The following is an 18,408-nucleotide window of genomic DNA, read 5'->3' as shown; positions in this document are numbered from 1 at the left end:
TACACAAAATTGAACATTTTGTACAAAACTGAATATTTGTAGCGAATCATACAAATCAAAAGCTCCATAGCAAACATTAAATTTGTTATGGAGCGCAACTATACAAACTATAGCTATAACATACAAATATAATTTTTATGTTTGCTATAGCAGAAAGTTGTTGTTTTCAAATGAGTACATTTAGTAAGAGGTCATTTATGCAGCTTCAGAAATTCTTATTTTGTACATATATACTCAGAGCATTGACCTATTACATAAGCTATTAAAACACATCACCAATTTTGATTTTCTCTATCGACCTCATTTTTATCCAATTGGGGTGTGTGTGAGAGTGTTAATCCGTTTCCAAATGCGCTATTCTTTGCTGCAATACAAAAAACGAACTTATAAACTTTTCTGGGTAGAAATATTCACAAGCTAATGTTTCAATCATTACATAAAACTGTACAACAATGTGTTGAGCAGATGGAAAAAAGACATATCAAGGAAAGCTAACCTCAAGACTTAAGACAACTTCGTTCGAATACAAATCACTGACTCCAAGGATCAACCAGTGTGCCGCCATGTTGCTTGACTATTCGTACTGCTTGCAGAAGAATATCCTGATGTGCTGAAAATAATTTGTCCTTGCTCTAAAAATACAAAAAAGACTGTGATAAGCTGAATGAAGAGAAACCCATAAACAAGATCATTGAACAATTGATAGAAGAGTAACATTGGAAGCGAAAATTGATCACCGATACAATTGCACATCGAAATTGTGAGATACACAGCGAACACACAGACTCTAACACTAAGATCACATCAGCATTTGTTAAAAATTATATCTTGTTGTGTATTAATTACAGAAACCATAAGGCAGACCTCAGGATAAAAGACTGACTTTTTTTGTTGTGATCAACTTTTGAGGTGCCAATTATAAGGTCCAAACTTGAAAAAATAACGAAATGCAGAGTCCGTGTAACCTAGTTAGGTTCTTCTAGATGATTAAATCTACTGTAAACATTTTTTCCTAAGAAGTTCTAAAAATGTTTCTAAAACATATTACCTCCAGATATTCTCATCTTCTTTTTTACGTAACAACATTATATACCTTCAACACAAAGGCTATGCTGGAAGCTATCTGCAAGTTTAAAAAAAGAAAATAAATATGCATCGTTGTTCTTATTTCAAGGATCCAATGATGTCTAAAGGGACACTACATCTTGTAAAAGTTGTTCTGTACACCAAAAATGAAAGTAAAAGATCAAATTTCTGGATAGAACTACTTCTTTTAAAACATCTCAAGTTCCTTCCCTTCCTTATCGTACACCAGATTTTTTTTCACCATTTCTTTTGCCTCACAGTCCCTCCCATCCCATGTTGTTCCAGCATTTTTAAAGTGTTTTCCAGTAGCTTTTAGCATAACCCATTCCATATCTTTCATGCATATACACAAATCCAAAACTTTCTGAATCCTTCCATATAGATAACATCTTGAGCACAACTACGTCTACATTCCCTCATCCTCAGGTAATCACATGTCAGGCATACCTCCTTAACAACTATCCATGTAAAGGAAGCCACCTTGTATGGTATATATACTTTACAAATATGTTTCCAAGGCCAAACATTTATGTGTTGTCCGGTGCCATTTAAAGCAACGTAGGTTAATTTAATTGTGTAAATTTCTCGTGTGCTGCTTCAAAACAATCTATCTTCATTTGTTGTGGTTCCTTGAGATTGCTCCTGGAGCTAGAAAAGTTTATTTGTCCTATTGACCTCCCAATTCACTTAAGAATCTTCTAAGATTGACATTCCCCCCTGTGGTTCCGAAACTTCTTGAATTGTTGCATTAGGTATCTAAGACAGACTGAATATGTCAGCGAAGATTTCTTTTAAAGGTTGGGAACCAATCTAGTTATCCTTCGAGAAGGATGTTTTCTCCCCATTTCCAACTTTGTAGCTGAAATTATTTGCAAGCAAGGGCCACAGTCTCCTGATGAATTTCCAGACACTAACTCAAAAAGGAGATGTAACCATTTTAGAACACCATTGTCCCTCATTCCCATATTTAACATAAATCATCTATCGCCACAAAGCTTGCTCCTCCAAAAACTGTGTCTCCACAGAAAATTTATAAGTAAACTTATATTATGCTGCCTCAAGTTTCTTATGCGTAATCTCCCTTCCCTCTGACTGGTAGTAACAATTCCATTTTGCTAGAAGTAATTTCTCCTTCCCTTACCAGATAATTTATTCTCAATGCATCCAATCTCGTTTCCACTTTTTTTTTTTTTTGATGACTTAAGTTCTTTTCCACTTTAACAAGGAAAAAGGAAGCAACATGTAAGTGGGCAAAGAATAAATACCTCCAATTGTTCATTTAAACTTGTCAATAATTGTCTCTATTTCTTCCTACATTTTTTAATTTGTTTATCCATTAAAGTTTCTTTTATTTTGTTATTTTAATTATTTTTTTCCTGAGAAGGGGGCCTTGGGTGGGTTCTATATAGGTTTTGGCAGAAACCACCATAACTGAACTTACACCAATCAAAATTTGAAGAACGCTTGCTATCAGCATCATACACATGATAAATTGATTTATAGTGTGCTAGTTGTTAAAGTAGACATACAGCTCAAGCATTATATATCAAATGAATTTCACAATGATAGTAGAAACGACTGAAAAGGAGAAGCATACCGCATATCTTAAGTTGCACCCAAGAGTTAGCTCTGCATATGTTTTTTCAATTTTAGACAAGTAGCAGTATGGTGCCTCCTTTTCCAAGAAAACATTTGGATTAGATTTGAGCATGCTCTTCACATCATCTGATATCTTGATAATCATATCAAAGTCTTCAATTTGGAAAGGAACTGTAGTGACCATGGCACGCCATTGAGCACGTGATTTATTCACAATCACCTGAAGTTTGTGCACCAATCGATCAAATTCTCCTCCTCTTTTATCTTGTTTTTTTTTGTTTTTACTTTTATTTTTCAGGGTCTGGAGGGGAACAGAGAATTATTAAAAAAGTAAATATCGGAGCATAAAATCTCTCTTTCAAGGTCATAATTCTAGACAAGTAGCAGTATGGTGCCTCTTTTTTCTTCTGTTGCTTACAGAATGTGCTCACATAGAAAAGTTGTGGGATGATTTAAAGTTTTTAACCAAGCAATGCAGCTACAAAGCAGGTAATAGCATTCAAATTAAATTTTGGAAGGACAAATCGACAGGGAACACTACTCTCCAAAGTGAATCCCTTCTCTCATCTCAATAGCCTCTGACCATACTCTACTATCTCCCAGAACAGGGAAAATAATGCATGGACACCATTGTTCAGAAGGAATTTCCAATTTTGGGAACTAAACAGTTTGCTACAACTACTATCCAAATTAGAGGGCCGCTCTCCAGATGATCACAGCCAAGACAGAATCAAATGGTATAGAAAGACAAATGGACAATACCAGTTTTTAGCAGCGGACTCTTAACCAATCATCTCACTTTCTTAAAATAAGCATTTTTTGCCTCCTAAAAGCTTGGCTAAACAAGATATACCTAGTAGCATGTTTTGGAAGAGCTTCTAGAATCAACTTATTTTGAAATGTACTTGTCAAAAAAGATACTTTTGGTGAGAAACAATATGTATTTGGCCAATAAATTTAAATAGCACTTTTGAGTAGCAATAAGTGTTTGGCTAAGCTTTTAAAAAGTGCTTCTAAGTGTATTTTCTCAAAATTGCTTACAGAGGAAGCTACTTTTTTAGCTTATGATAAACAATTTCTGCTACTCCCCAAAAGCACTTAATTTCTCCCAATGGTTTGGTAAAACACCACACCTTCTTTAAAAAAATAAGCACTTTCAGCCTCCTAACCACTTATAGACTATATTCTTAGTAGCTTGTTATAACTTCACTTTAGTAAAACTAGAGAAAACACCTTTTAAGGGAACTAAGATATAATCGTACACTGATATCTGGACAGTTCTACCCCTTATTGAACGAAGAAGGCACATCTTTAAGTCATCTAAAGCTTCTATATGCAGTAGGATAGTAGCTAGTACTTAGGTGTAGCAACTCACGACCATGCTAGTTAATACTAGGTAGAGATCTCAGGTAAAAATTCTCCCAAAAGTGATAACTTCCCCAAACAACGACGAAGAGTAGATGGAACTAAACAGCTCCTTAGCTTTATAAGTTTATTGTGTTTACTGAGCTGACAGTTTTATACACAATTAAGGAGTTAGGGTTAGATTCTGCCTTCCAGAAAGTAGTTAATTCTATTAGACAACTACTGTGAAAGCAGTTAGGCAGTTTTAACTGATTTCTGTAAGATTAGTGAATCAATAGTTGTACATTTCAGTCATTCAATTACTATATAGCTTGTAATCAACTCATTGTACAATCATACATGGAAATATAGAATTTTTCTCTCTTCCTAAACTCCCTTCTTCTCTCTTAATTGTTCTTCTTCTTCAACTGTCTCCTCGAGGTTACTACTTACTCCTGAAACAGTAACTCAATTCTCGAATTCATTGAGAATTCCCGCAATCGAGTAACATTAGTATCAGAGTCAGTCTATCCTTGGATTTTAATGGCAAAAGGAACAAGGTCTACCGATAATTTCCAATAGAAATGGGGGAATTGAAGGAAATGATACAACATTTGGCAGAGAAAATGGATACTTTGGTAGGGGAAGTTACAAATGTGAAGAGATTGGATCAAGTGGTTCATGTAATTGTAGGAACATTTGGTCACTATCGAGAATCTATGAGGGAATAACCTCCTATGGAACAGGATGGTCCTTAGACTGCAAGGCATTCTGAAGAGAGAATTCACAATTCTAAAGGGAGAATTCACAGGCCCATGAATCCTACCAATTACAACACCCATCATTCGAACTTCTCAAGATGGTCCAGAATGGAATTCCTTAGGTTTTCAGGAGAAGACTTAAGATCGTGGTTGTTCAAGATTGAACAATTCTTTTCCATGGAGAACGTAGCTGCAAAGGAAAAGGTAAGAGTAGATGCAACGCAACACAATGCAACTGGAAGGAGAAGCCATCCAATGGCATCTTTCTTTCATGAGATACAAATAGTACTTACAGCCAACTACTTGGAATGAGTATGTGATGGCTATGGTTGAGAAATTTGGGATAGATTTTGATGATCCCATGGAGGAAATCAAGAAAGATCAAATAAGTGGGGAGTGTTAAGGAATATCAGTCAGTGTTTAATGTGACTAGGGTGATTTGTCACAAGAGAATGCAATCAGTTGCTTTATTGGAGGGTTCAAACATGAGTAAAAACATTGTTGTGAAGATCACTAGCCCCACCTCATTATCACGGGTCTAAAGAACTGCAACAATGCACAAGGCTTATTTAGTTGTTGTTAGACAACCAGCGCACAAACAACACCACACGAATTCAAGGAGGTTTATGGATCAAAAATCTACCCATGCTAAGTCTATCTTACCTACACCTGGGGCTAATTTTTCTAGAGGAGTGACTAGAAAGACACTGAGTCCGGAGGAAATCAATGAAAATTGAAAAGAGGTCAAAGGGCCTTTGTTACTTCTGTTGTGAGAAGTACATGTCTGGACATAGGTGTAAAAATTCCAAACATTTATACCTGTTAGACTTAGAAGAAACTGATGAACTACATGATCTAGTGGAGGAATAAGAAGTGGAGATACTGAAGGAAGTGCTTAACCATCTAGAACTAACTCAACCAGTAGAGCACATGGAGATATCTATGCATGCCTTGAATGGCTCTTTTGGGTATACAACATTGAAAGTTACAGGGTACCATTCAAAAAAGGGATTGCATATACTCATAGGACTCATTAGAAGACCTTGAAGTTTCTAATGGAGCAGAAGTTACACACAAACTCACAACTCTCATGGTTAACCAAGTTGGCGCCCTTTGATTACACTATTGAGTACAAAAGAGGGATTGAGAACAAAGTGGCAAGTGCACTTTCAAGAGTCACCTGGGCTCAAATCAAGAGCTCAAACAACTCATTGAAGAATTACAGGCAAACCCTGATATTCATAGGTAGTTCACTTAGATGCAAGGTCAAGTGAGCAGAAAGGTAAAACTTGTCATTGGAAAAGTGCAGAGTTCAAGGACTGACATTTTGAATTTATGGCATGCTAGTCCACATGGGGGTCATTCAGGTGTTGAAGCTACTCTCCAAAGACTATTGACATTGTTCTATTGGAAGAATATGAGAGAGGAGGTGAAGGAATTTATACAGAAGCGTGATGTGTTCCAGCGAAACAAACCTACTACAACCGTTGCCTATTCCTAATGTAGTTTGGTCTCAAATTAGCATGGATTTAATTGATGGTCGGCTAAGTCACAGGGTTAATAATTAATCTTGGTGGTAGTGGATAGACTCAACAAATATGGTCCTTTTCTTCCACTCAAACACCCTTATACAGCTCAATTTGTTGATAAGGTGTTTTTGGACACAATTATTAGGCTACATGGGTTGCCTGATGCTATTACTAGTGATATAAATGTTGTTTTCTTAAGTTCCTTTTGGCCGGAACTTTTTATATAGCAAGGGGTTCTCTTTCATACTTCTTCAGCATATCCCCCTTAGACTGATGGGCAAACTGAGGTACTCAACAGATGCCTAGAGACCTACTTGAGGTGTTATTGCAATGATGATGCTTCCAACTGGTTTTCTTGCTTACCAATGGCTGAGTAGTAGTATAAAACTTATCATCATTCAGCAATCCACACAACTCCTTATGAATCACTATATGGAATACCTCCGCCATTGGACCTCCCTTGTCTACCAGGTGAACCAGCTTCTTCTGAAGTTGATGGTACATTGGTGAATAGAGAGCTTAAACTTCAACTGCAGAAGCATCACTTGAGGAGAGCTCAGCTAAGAAAGAAACAACAGGCCAACTCTCATAGAAGTGATAGACATTTTGATGTAGGAGATTGGGTGTATTACAAATTTCAGCACCTTACAAGCAAGCCACAATTTCTAACCATTCTTCCCACAAGTTGGTTGTGCTAAGTATTATGACCCATTCCAGATCATTAGGAGAGTTGGTCCGCTGGCTTACACTTCTCTTGTTGCCTACTTCTGTCCTACTGTTAATGTGTCGTCGTTAAAAAGATGCTATGAAGTGCCTTCTCAGATATTTCATCCTCCTACTATTGATTTGTTCAATCCTTATTGTCCTGACCCTGAGATGGTGTTTGCAACTGTTTGAAGACAAGATTCCCTTGTTTAATCCTTGAGAACGAGGATCTTTTATTAGAAGGGAGTACTGATACACAAAGAAGGAGTTAGAGTTAGATTTTGCCTTCCAGAAAGTAGTTAATTCTATTAGACAACTACAGTGAAAGTAGTTAGGCAGATATAACTGAAATCTGTCAGATTAGTGAATCAATAGTTGTACATTTTAGTCATTCAATTACTAGAGAGCTTGTAATCAACTCACTGTACAATCATATATGAAAATACAGAATTGCTCTCTAAATTCTTCTTCTTATTCAACTGTCTTCTCGAGGTTAATCGAGAAATATCAATCCGATCCTTGAATTCATTGAGAATTCAAGCAATCGAGTAACACAGTTCCCCTCCTGTTGTAACTTTGCATCTACTGGATGACTTAATAATATCCCAGTTGTTTCATCAAAAAAGGAATAGTTAAGAAAACTCACCTGACTGGAAAATAGTGAATTTGGGACAATAACAGGGAATTTTTCTACAGTCAACAATGATGTATTAGTAAGCCCCATTGCAACCACTTGACCTTCCACTGATCCAGCCTGCAAAAGTAGTTTCTGTTAAACAACTCATAGAATATATTAAATGTCATGTTGTCAAAAAAAAAAAAACGAGTTCTGTAGGTTAGGAACACAATTATAATTTGTTGTTGATACAAATATTCTTGTTATTCTCAATTAGGTACCATTTTATTGTTAAACCATATTTCAGGTCATAATTGTAAGAAATATAGGAGAATAATATTATTGAATTGTTGTTGTTTACATTATTACACAAAGACCCTATTTATAGACATTACAATACAATTTTTTACCAAATAGAATACTATTTACTATTCCTATTCCTATTCCTATGACTATTCCTATTCTTATTTTTATTCTAAGTAGGATTGTATATACCTATCTGTATTCTTACACTCCCCCTCAAGCTATCATATATACCTAACCTGTTACAAATGTAATTTAATATGAGGGCTGATTAGGGGCCTGGTGAGATACAAATTGATCACTCGACTTCACAAAATTGATAATCAATTTCAATGTGCTTAGTCTTCACATGAAATTGTGGATTTGATGCATAATATCGATAAAACACAGAGTGATAAATTACAGTGAACTTCCCAAACCAAGCTTGTATAAACTATTTCAAACCATAGAGTGACTTACACAATCGACATACAAGACTACTAAGCTCCCCCTGAGCAACAAAATTAGGTGGTTGCTCCATCACAATGCAACGGTCGCTTGAAAGTGCTCAAAAATCTAGTATAAGATATATAGATCAGGATGGAATCAATGGACGAGTCAATATTAAACAAGAAAGTCACCGAAAAAATTGGCCAAAAAATGCTCATATGCTAGAGTATTAGATTTGATGCTAAAGGTGGTCACAATGCAATCTAAGAAATAAAATTATATGGGTAGGGTCGGAATGATGACACGACCCAATTGGAAGATAAGAATTATATAAGAAAGGTCGGATTGATGACATGATCCTATTGAAAAAGAGAAATAATATGGGTAGGATCGGAATGATGACACAACTCAACTGAAAAAGAGATTATATGGGTAAGGTCGGAATGATGGCACAACCCTACACAAATCAGATTTGAGGAGTCACCGTAAAGACGAATGGAACTATGCAAATCAAATTTGGGGAGTCACTGAAAAGAGACACGGTGCTATGCAACTCAGATAGGATAAAGTAGTTTGGTAAAATCTACAATACTATGCAAATAAAATATGAGAAGTAGCCCTGAGATGCAAGGTAGTCACCAGAAGTACAGCATGGTGCTACACAAATTAAAAATGAAAAAGTAGTCACCAGAAAGATGGCACGGTGTTAAACAAATACAAACGGATATGGGGTTGACACAAAACATCCCTAGAAAGTCATCAGATATTGACGCATGATGACCTGTCTGACTGAGTTTTCTTCCCCTGAATATGGGGTTCATGCATATGACGTCACTTTAGTTAACATAATTATTGGCCAGACGAGCGGAATATATAGGTAATAGCCATCCACCGGCAGTGGAAGCTCTTTGATTATTTACCAAGACCATAAAGGCTTTGATACCAAGTGAGAAATATAGGAGAATAATATTATTTTATTCTTGTCTCATTATTACACAAAAACCCTATTTATAGGCATTACAATACAATCCTTAACCGAATAGGATACTATTTACTTTTTCTATTTGTAAGACTATTCCTAATCCTATTCGTATCTTATTTCTATCCTAAGTAGGATTGTATATATCTATTCCTATTTTTACAATAATTAAATATCATTTTATTTTCCATCAACACTATTAAGGCACGTATGCATCAGAAATGTACCTTTGAAATAATTGTCCATTCAAGTTCAGATAGCAAGCAGGATTTGGTTTAAGGCCTAGGGCATAAATGTACTACTTCATTGCCTGTCTCACCCACTACAATATAATGCCTTGTGCCGCAGTCCATCTATGTGATTGTTTCTAAATGTAAGTCGTTGAGTCATAATCCATCTGTGTCCCTGCATCATAGTCCATCCGTTTCCTTGCGTCTTAGTTCATCCGTGTGAATGTTGCTACACAACAGTATTTACACTAAAGCCAATGCAACTTGCAGTACTAACTATACTCTAGAATGTGTCAATCAGTAAAACAATAACTTTAGAAACTGAGGATGGACACTGAGATTCCAGTTTTTCACTCAACTTGTCAGGACCATGCTCAACACCAGTCGCCTTCATATATTTGACACTTCATTCCATATCTTCTTCAGTCACCCTTTCCCTTAACTACGTCATCATTACAATATCATGCCAATGGATGTAGCTCTAAGACTTGAATACATAGTTTATATGCTTGGTCAAATGTGCTAAGTTTAATCTCTTTTTTTTCGAGAAAGTAGAATGTGCAAAGTTAGTCTTCAAACAGTATTTCAGTATCCACCATTCTGCCTTAATCTAAACAATCCAAAAGTATTTTTAATATACTAATAAAGGCTAGTTATGCATTTCTAATTCTTTGCATAAAATCGTGTCAAATCCTTAGATACTCTCAAGAAAAACAAAAGGAGAAAGAAATTTCAGTAACAATTAAGAAGACTGTTGACATACTTCTATCGTGTCACCAACTGAAAAAGGTCGTGAAAGCTGTACGGAGAGCCCACTAAGAACATTGCCAAGGATGTCTCTAGCAGCAAAAGCAGTAGCCACCCCTGCAGTATTTATAAAAAAGGCAAAGAGTGAATAGGAACACAAACGAGGGATAATTAAAATAACTTTTATAATTTTCCAATCAATCATTGTCCACATTGCATCTTCATATACAACAATATACCAGCACAAACTAATATCATTTGTATTAGTATCATTGTTGACATGATTGCTATTTGCTATATGTTACCAATTTCAAAAAAATGATTGCTATTTGCTGCTATTAATGTTTTTTCTTTCTTTCTTTTTTGGACAAGTAGAAAACTGATAAAATTAACCAAAGTGGATAACCATGACTGGATGGGTCTGGTAAATATCTATGACTCCTCATGGCCCTACAGAACCCAACATTTTCCTGAATAAATTATTTCAAAATTTATGCACATTTTCACATGCCCGCCAATAAGCAAATCTGTCCACTGTTGTATATCACTTGTTTGGTCCCACTCCTACTCTGGGAAGTCAAGATTCTCCAAGTTAATACGTCCTCAGTAAAATGTAAAAACAACATGATTAACATGTGTTCTTATGTAGAATGATGGAGAAACTTTTCTCCACACAATGCTAGAAGATACGTCAAAAGCTAACTCACAGCAGTTCCACACACACAGGAAAAAAGTAAATTAATAAAAATGACAATAACTACTACAACCGGAGACACCAAAGGAAAAATGCTTGATTGTAAAACTTTAAGCACTAAAAAGGATAACAAAGTTAAAGAACTTCGGACTACTATGAATAAAATGAGCGGAAAGGAAAATGAGGACAAGGAACAGTTAGACCTTCTAGGATTACAGTATGGCATTTGGTCTTGAAAATTTTGAGTATTTAAAAGTAGTTTTTGTTTACAATGTGTAAAATGATTTTTGAAAAGTGGAGGAGTTGTGTTTAGCCTTGAATACAAGTTGGAGTTGTCTTTGCATTTTTATGAATAATTTGGAGTAAAATGAAAAACTTTTTGGTGTTCTCCAAATTCCTGAATCCTGATTTTTCAAAAATTCTACGCTCAAACTTGTTTTTCGGAGTTCAATACCAGATCAAAGTAAAAATTATGCTAAACACCCTAAATTCAAAAAGATGTGCAACAACAACAACAACATACCCAATGAAATCCCACAAAAGTAAGGTGTGAGGAGGATAAAATGTACTTAGACCTTACCACTACCTCACAAAGGTAAAGAGGCTGATTTCGAAAGAACCTTGGCTCAAGTGCAACAAAACCCGGCACAAAAAAAAAAAAAAAAGAAGAAGAAGAAGAAGACAATAAAGAGAATCGAAACAAGGAACAGTGCAAAAGTAGCAAAAACAACAATAAGTTTATGTAATAATCGAAGTACCATAAACAACATACTAGAATAGGTTATTATTAAAAAAACAATGATTAAAAGAAAAAGAATTACAATAATACAACTAATACCATCCCAAACACCAGTTACCCCAAGTAAGACAATAGGAAAGTCTTTTCTACCCTAATATGTGTCCTTCACACCTACCTATCTAGGATCCTGGTGACAGAACCAAATACAGCAACCGTCAAATTTGCTAGTGATTATGTGTGTCTTCCGTCAAGCTAAAGAACTTACACTAGTAAGATTCCATGGTTAGACAGTGCCTGAAAAAATCCATTTGCAATAAATGGGGGGGTGTCACTCACCCATTCAGACTAGCGCGGATCATGTTTATGGGTTAATTTTGCCTCCCCTAGATTCAAATATTTATCAAACTAAGGTGACCTTTTGTTTGAAGGAACATTTCTAGCGAATAGATGATAGAACAAGGCAGGTGCAAACCAAGCTAAGAAATCTCACCTCCAACTCCACCAACGGTCAAAATAGATTGTACAGCTACTCCACAAACTTCAGCTAAAGTCATTAACCCAAGGATGTAGAGGCCAATGGAAGAGATTCTGTCCAAAGTCGACAACTGATCACGCTCACCTACTTCAAGACCCTTGACAACCAAAGCTCTGCTGATCACATTTGTTTTCCATCGTTGTAGAAACCAGATAAATGAAAGAATAGAACCAGCTCTCCAAGTCGGGAGAAGGCATTGTGACGCAATAGTGTGTGGTGCCACCATCACAGCACTGCACATAGATATACTTCCAACTATAAAGACAAAACCGATAGAATATCAAACAGAAATAATATGGGATAAACAATGTAAGAAACATATTACTAACATTTGTGAAAATGCCATGAAAGTGATTAAATATCGAATGGGATCCTCCATAGCACCCCAAATACTTTTCTCATAAGAAAACTTCCCCCATATGGAGTTTCCATGCAACAAAACAGCTGATCCTTGCATCGCATACTCGTGAAATCTCCTCAAAAGTCTTGGAAGCACCACCCAAGCTATTAAGGTACCACCAACAGGAACAATTACATCTCTTAGATAAGGGTGTGCATCAAGCACATTTTCAACATAAGGAGTCATTTTCGAAGATGCCTCTTTCACTTTTCCCCCCGTAGAAGTCACAGCATCTACGGCAGTTCGCCAAGCTTCCTTAATATTTCCAACCCACTCACTTCCACTTACATCACCTGTATCCATAACAAACCCACTTGCACTTGCACCAGTTGAAACTTCTGAACCTTTAGGAGTATCTCTGTTACTACTAACAGACGACGAATACCATCGATTATTCCAAATGGGGCTAGTCACAAAAATTGATTTACTTCCCCTCAAACTTTTATTATCAGTGAGATATGATGTAACATGACTGGTCACACTAGCAGAATGTGTACCCCTTATTTTAAAACATTTTGGGGCATCATAATTTTTTGAATAGGTGGGTTCTCTAAATTGTAGATTACCATTAATGCAAGCATATGAAGGTCTGACATCAATCTGATTTGCTAATTCAAAAGAGGAATTAAGGGGTCTCTTCAAAGTTGAAAAGTTGATAGCAGCCATCAATGTGTAGATTTTGAACAAGAAATGTGTATCTCAAATGAAATTATGCTAACTTCAACCAACCAACAATGCTCATCTTCAATCTGCAACAACTATTGAGCCAAAAGTTACAATTGGGTAACAACAAATAAATCTTTACAAAATTCAAAACAAATACTAAAAAGGATCACTTCTGCTTGGATGTTTGGTGAAAGAGAATGAGAAAGTTGACTGAACATATATGTAATATGTATACACTAGCTATGGTAAACACTAAAAGGCTTGATGCAGAAGTGCCTCATGCTTAACCAGAGGTCTCAGACAGTGGCGTAGCCACGTAGTGTCAAGGATGTCCAAATTGGAGACCCTTTGTCCGAAACATAATAGCGTATTTACAAGTAAAATGATATACGAAATGATTAAATAACCTATTTTGGACACCTTAATATAACAAGTTGCTATTATTAGAAGCCTTTAAAAAATTTCTGGCTCCACCACTGATCTCGAGTTCGAGCCTGATATGGAGAAAATCCTGTTGGTAGCGCCACTTAGAACTTTAAACAAAGAATTATGAAAATATAGCATGCAATAGAGACACTTGGAACTCAAATTGAAAAGCTTGAACAAAATAAAAAATGAAAAACATCAACAAGAGATGCAACAATACACCAAACAAGATGAGAAAAAATTTTCAAAGTGAACTCACCATAAAGAGCAACAATTCACCATTAAAGGAACTGTAGAAGCAGAGAAGTTAAAGCGCAAAGTAAACAGAAGGTGCCTTTTATAAATAATGTTAAATTAGATATTTAACATATATACATTTCTGGAAAACAAGTTAAGTTGTTATTAATAGTAATAAACATAAATATATGTAACTAATATTGTAAAAAAAAAAAAAGAAGACATGTTTTTCATATAATATTTTAATTTAATTAATTTTTAAAAAAAGACATGTTTTTCATATTAATAATATTTTAATTTAATTAATTTTAAAAAATAAAATACACATGTTGCAAGAAGATTGTGGACAACATATTCAATTAAAAAAATATCAATTCTAATTTTAAAATGGCTGGCATGCAATGTAAAACAATAAGTTAATAATGCTAAAGTAAATAAATTAGGATAAAAATATAATATAAATTCAAAAAAGAAATAATACTTTCAGATAAAATTCCAACATAACATAAATATAAATAAATTTAAAATGTTAAAAAAAAATAGTTTTAAATCAAATTCCAACCTAACATAAAATAAGTTTCAACATAATTTAAATTACATATAATTCAAGTGAAAAGGAACATAGGTCTATAAGTTCATTCAACAATAAAATTCTGCTTACATAAAAAAAAATAGAATAAAATAATGCAATTATGTTAAATTAAGCCATAATACCTAGAGCTTTGTCATCTGATGTTACTTTCAAGATGTACTCAATTTCATTGTCAATCACAATCACACAGAGGTAAAGCTTTGTTGTTGAGCTAATAGTGGTCCTTTTTCATGATAACTCTATTTATGGACAATAATAAGATATTGAGTGATCAAATTAGATTTTTATAAAATGATTAAAACAAAATAGGCTCTCTCTTGTGCCTCCAATTTAATCATTCATATAGATGTTCGAGATATGCTTCTTTTGAACCCTCTTTTTCGTCATGGCATAGAAGTATCTAATATTAGTGTCACGCCTCCAACTAAAAAGGTGTGGACTTCGAAGATTTATACAAGCACACTCTAATTATATGTACTAAATTCATGTCAAAGTTGTGGATTCATAAGCAACAAAACATATACCAAAATAAATATTAAAACAGATAACAAAAGGGCCAACTGGGTTACTTAGACTCTAAATATATTATAGCTCCACACTACAAGAAAATGATATTTTTGTAGTGACGAAATCGTCACAAAAAGTCAAAAAATTTCACCATGAATAACCTGTTGTGGTGACTCATGGGTCGTTGGCTAAACTAAGTGGCTGATACTTATCTGTGGCAACAACACTAGTCGCCACCAAAGGTTTAGTTTTTGTGGCGGCTAATGCTGCCACAAAATGTATAATTGTCACGAAAATTATCCACCCTTAGTAACTTGAACTCACAACCTTAAGGTTGGAAGTGAGAGATGCTTACCATCTAAGCAACTTGATCTCTTGTTTGCAATTATTTGTTTTATTTTTTACTTCACTTTTTTCATATTTAACTTTTATAGAAATAATACATTATATCATCATTTATACACATACACAAATGCAGGAAATTTACTACTGACATTTCATTAAATATAGATTAGATTTGACGTTTGTCAATAATTGTCAAGAGTTTGCACGAAAAAATTCTCAATATATTTGTCTTATACGTTGTGGTAATTGACGTGAGATCAAAAATATATATTTTAGTTATTATTTGTCTCACGTTCAAGATGTTTATATGTTTTTCTTGCATACTCAGAACTTAAGCAATGAATTGAATGCAAAGGTTGCTGAGTTTGATGTTCAACAATCCACTTATGAGTTTTGTAATACTGAAAAGACACTCAAAGTCAAATTGAGGATCTAAAATGGGAAGAGATGCAATGCAATCAGACTTTTCATGAAGATGCAACATTTGCAAAAGAGTATAAGACTGAGCATGTTGCAATTGGTGTAAGTTTTGACGAGGGACGTATTGGACCCCATTCAAATCACTTTTCAACATTATGCTTAGAGTTAATGTATCATTCGAGTCATCTAAACTAATGGAGAACTGTATAGATGATGAACAAGGTTCCTACATCATAAGGTTTTCTAGTCCACGTAGACAAACAAACATTCCTAAACATAAGGGTCAAGAAGTGCAAGATGCGACATATATTATTTGGTTCTTTTATCGTTATACCACTAGTACCCCTTGAGAGGAGTAGAAAAATAGAGGGGTACAATTCATAAGTTTAAAGTGGAAAGAAAAATGGTGAACTTCCTTGCGTCGTGTCGCAACGTTAAATTAAGCGCTTATTGGGAGGTAACCCAATTTGTAGTGTAAATTCTTATTGTTGCATCCAATTGCACATGCAAGTGTTTGTGGTCGCAGATAATTTAGTGACTCTAAAAGAACCGGATTATCAAACCCAAAAGACTTGTCAACTAATCTTTACTAAATTATATTAATTCTAATTATTTATTTAAGGGAGAATTTCAAAAGATGAATATATAAACTAAACTAAAATAAAGATAAAATAACTAAAAATCAATTAACTAAGAAAAGATAGATATTCATAGGGGTGGGCATAAAAACCGGAAAACCGAAACACCGAACCGAACCGAAATTTTTCAGAATTTCGGTTCGGTATTTCGGTTTTCGGTTCGGTATTCGGTACGCAATTTACAAAAACCGAAAACCGAAAAAAAAATCGAACCGAACCGAAATACCGAATGCCCACCCCTAGATATTCATATTCACACGATCAATAAATGAATCGATCTAGAATTATGATTTAATTAATAATCATCCTTAGCATCAATTTCATCAACTTATTGGATTATCTAGTTATTGATTCACAGTTGATAATATAGTCATGGTCTCCCGACCTCTAACCATCTACCACAATTGACAGACTAACTACATCGTTGAACAGGGATAGACTAGACCAACCACGGAGCATTACGTTGTCTTTCCGTATTTGAGTCAAGCAAGCAAGTGCCTAGGTATATCCCATTTCTAGACACAAATCAATTCAAGTGACATGCAAGAAAAGATCACGTTCCTTATATTCCACGTTCTATCCCTCTATTTTTCTCCCGAGATCAAGAGTAGACAATATATTTTTTCTAATGGTGATCAAGCATCAAAATAGTAATCACAAGAATATAAGAACAACTAATATGATAAACAAATCATGTCGAATCAAAATTACTAAATAATCATATTGTAAGAAAATATAATCCACGAACGAGAAATTTAACTCCACATAAAAATAGAGCAATTACAATGAATCCCTCAAAGAAAAATATAAAATAAAATAAAAGAGAAAGAAAAAATAAAACCCTAAATCAAGTTATTTTCTACATCGTATCCTCCTTGTCTCAATAATTATTCTTATGGACTATTTATAAATATAAAAAATTTTAAATAAAATAATTGAGTCCAAAATAAATTAGGAACCCAAAACCTAAAAGAATCCCGCGTGAAACTTTCGCCTCGATCGCCCATAATTGGACTTCTTGAGATGCTGCCACGTGGCACAATTTCTAAGTGACACTTTTTTTCAATTTCGGCCAACTTTTCATATATATAAATATAATATAATATTTTATTTAATCCATTAAATTGTCAATTTTCTTCTTCAATTTTCAATCTTTAATTCTTTTTAGCGTTAAACTTTTTTATTTTTCTACTAATTTAACCCTACAAGTAAATATTATTTAGCATAATCCATAAATAAGTTTATTTTATATTCTTGTTTTAATATTTTGTGCTTGATTACCATGAGATAAATCTATTGTTTAATTTTAAAATCGAGAGAGGAGGGGTTAGATAGAACAAAAAATATAGAGAACCCGATCAATCCATTAACTTTAGGTGATTTTTGTGTTCAGGAATGACGCTCGGACGAATAACTTGTTTGGTTACGAAACAAGATGAAATATAAATGCTTGCCAGTTAGGCTTGTTTATCCCCGTTCAACGATGTAGTTAGACAACTAGTTGGAGTAGGTGACTAGCTAGATGTCAAGAGACCCGACTCATACGATTGACCCTGTAAACTAGTAGCTTGACAATTACAATTAGTTCTGAGCTAAAAATATAATATATGAGATCCATTGCATCTTGTAGTCCTAGAATCTTCTAAATATTGCTATAAGTAATCTTATTATTTATTCTTGTATTCTTTTCTTTTGACACTCTTAAATAAATAATTAGATTAGTATAATTTAGTAAAAAATAGTTAATTGACAAATCCTTTAAGTTCGATAATCTGATTCTTTTTAGAGCCACTATATTACTTGCGACTACGTACACTTGCATGTGCAGTTGGAAGCAACAGTATTAAAATTACTAAATTGCTGAAAGACGATTTCTCTTTA

At 34.5% G+C, this 18,408-nt stretch overlaps 1 protein-coding gene across 7 annotated transcripts; it reads right to left on the bottom strand.

The window, feature by feature from the left end:
- LOC107002246 (mechanosensitive ion channel protein 1, mitochondrial-like) lies at positions 1-14,188 on the bottom strand. Of its 7 annotated transcripts, XM_027912393.1 has the most exons (9): positions 14,048-14,130; positions 13,783-13,873; positions 12,626-13,445; positions 12,252-12,529; positions 10,345-10,445; positions 7,671-7,778; positions 2,684-2,986; positions 497-632; positions 1-364 (listed from the first exon to the last, which is right to left on the bottom strand). In XM_027912393.1, the coding sequence occupies exons 3-8, from the start codon at positions 13,360-13,362 to the stop codon at positions 531-533; spliced, it is 1,629 nt and encodes a 542-aa protein (XP_027768194.1). In that variant the 5' UTR covers positions 13,363-13,445; positions 13,783-13,873; positions 14,048-14,130; the 3' UTR covers positions 1-364; positions 497-530. The 7 variants fall into 7 exon arrangements, with proteins under 7 accessions (XP_027768194.1, XP_027768192.1, XP_015055674.1 ...); XM_027912391.1 differs by lacking the exon at positions 13,783-13,873 and having other exon boundaries at positions 12,626-13,454; positions 14,048-14,188; XM_015200188.2 differs by lacking the exon at positions 13,783-13,873 and having other exon boundaries at positions 2,684-2,905; positions 12,626-13,454; positions 14,048-14,188.
- Between the last annotated feature and the right edge of the window lie 4,220 nt (positions 14,189-18,408).

Source organism: Solanum pennellii, chromosome 10, assembly GCF_001406875.1.
Source record: "Solanum pennellii chromosome 10, SPENNV200".
In the NCBI taxonomy this organism is placed as follows: Eukaryota; Viridiplantae; Streptophyta; class Magnoliopsida; order Solanales; family Solanaceae; genus Solanum; species Solanum pennellii.
Note: the sequence above shows the minus strand (reverse complement) of the source record. Positions and strands in the feature narration are given on the sequence as shown.

What these genes read in the sequence shown, in the direction of transcription:
- LOC107002246 (XM_027912391.1), bottom strand. Translation starts at nt 13,362, where the DNA reads ATGGCTGCTATCAACTTTTCAACTTTGAAGAGACCCCTTAATTCCTCT. An exon ending in ATTCACTATTTTCCAGTCAG is followed by an intron (nt 2,987 to 7,670) that starts GTGAGTTTTCTT and finishes GTTCCCCTCCAG; the next exon opens with ACCCTGAAAAATAAAAGTAA. An exon ending in GGTGCAACTTAAGATATGCG is followed by an intron (nt 633 to 2,683) that starts GTATGCTTCTCC and finishes TTGTATTTTTAG; the next exon opens with AGCAAGGACAAATTATTTTC.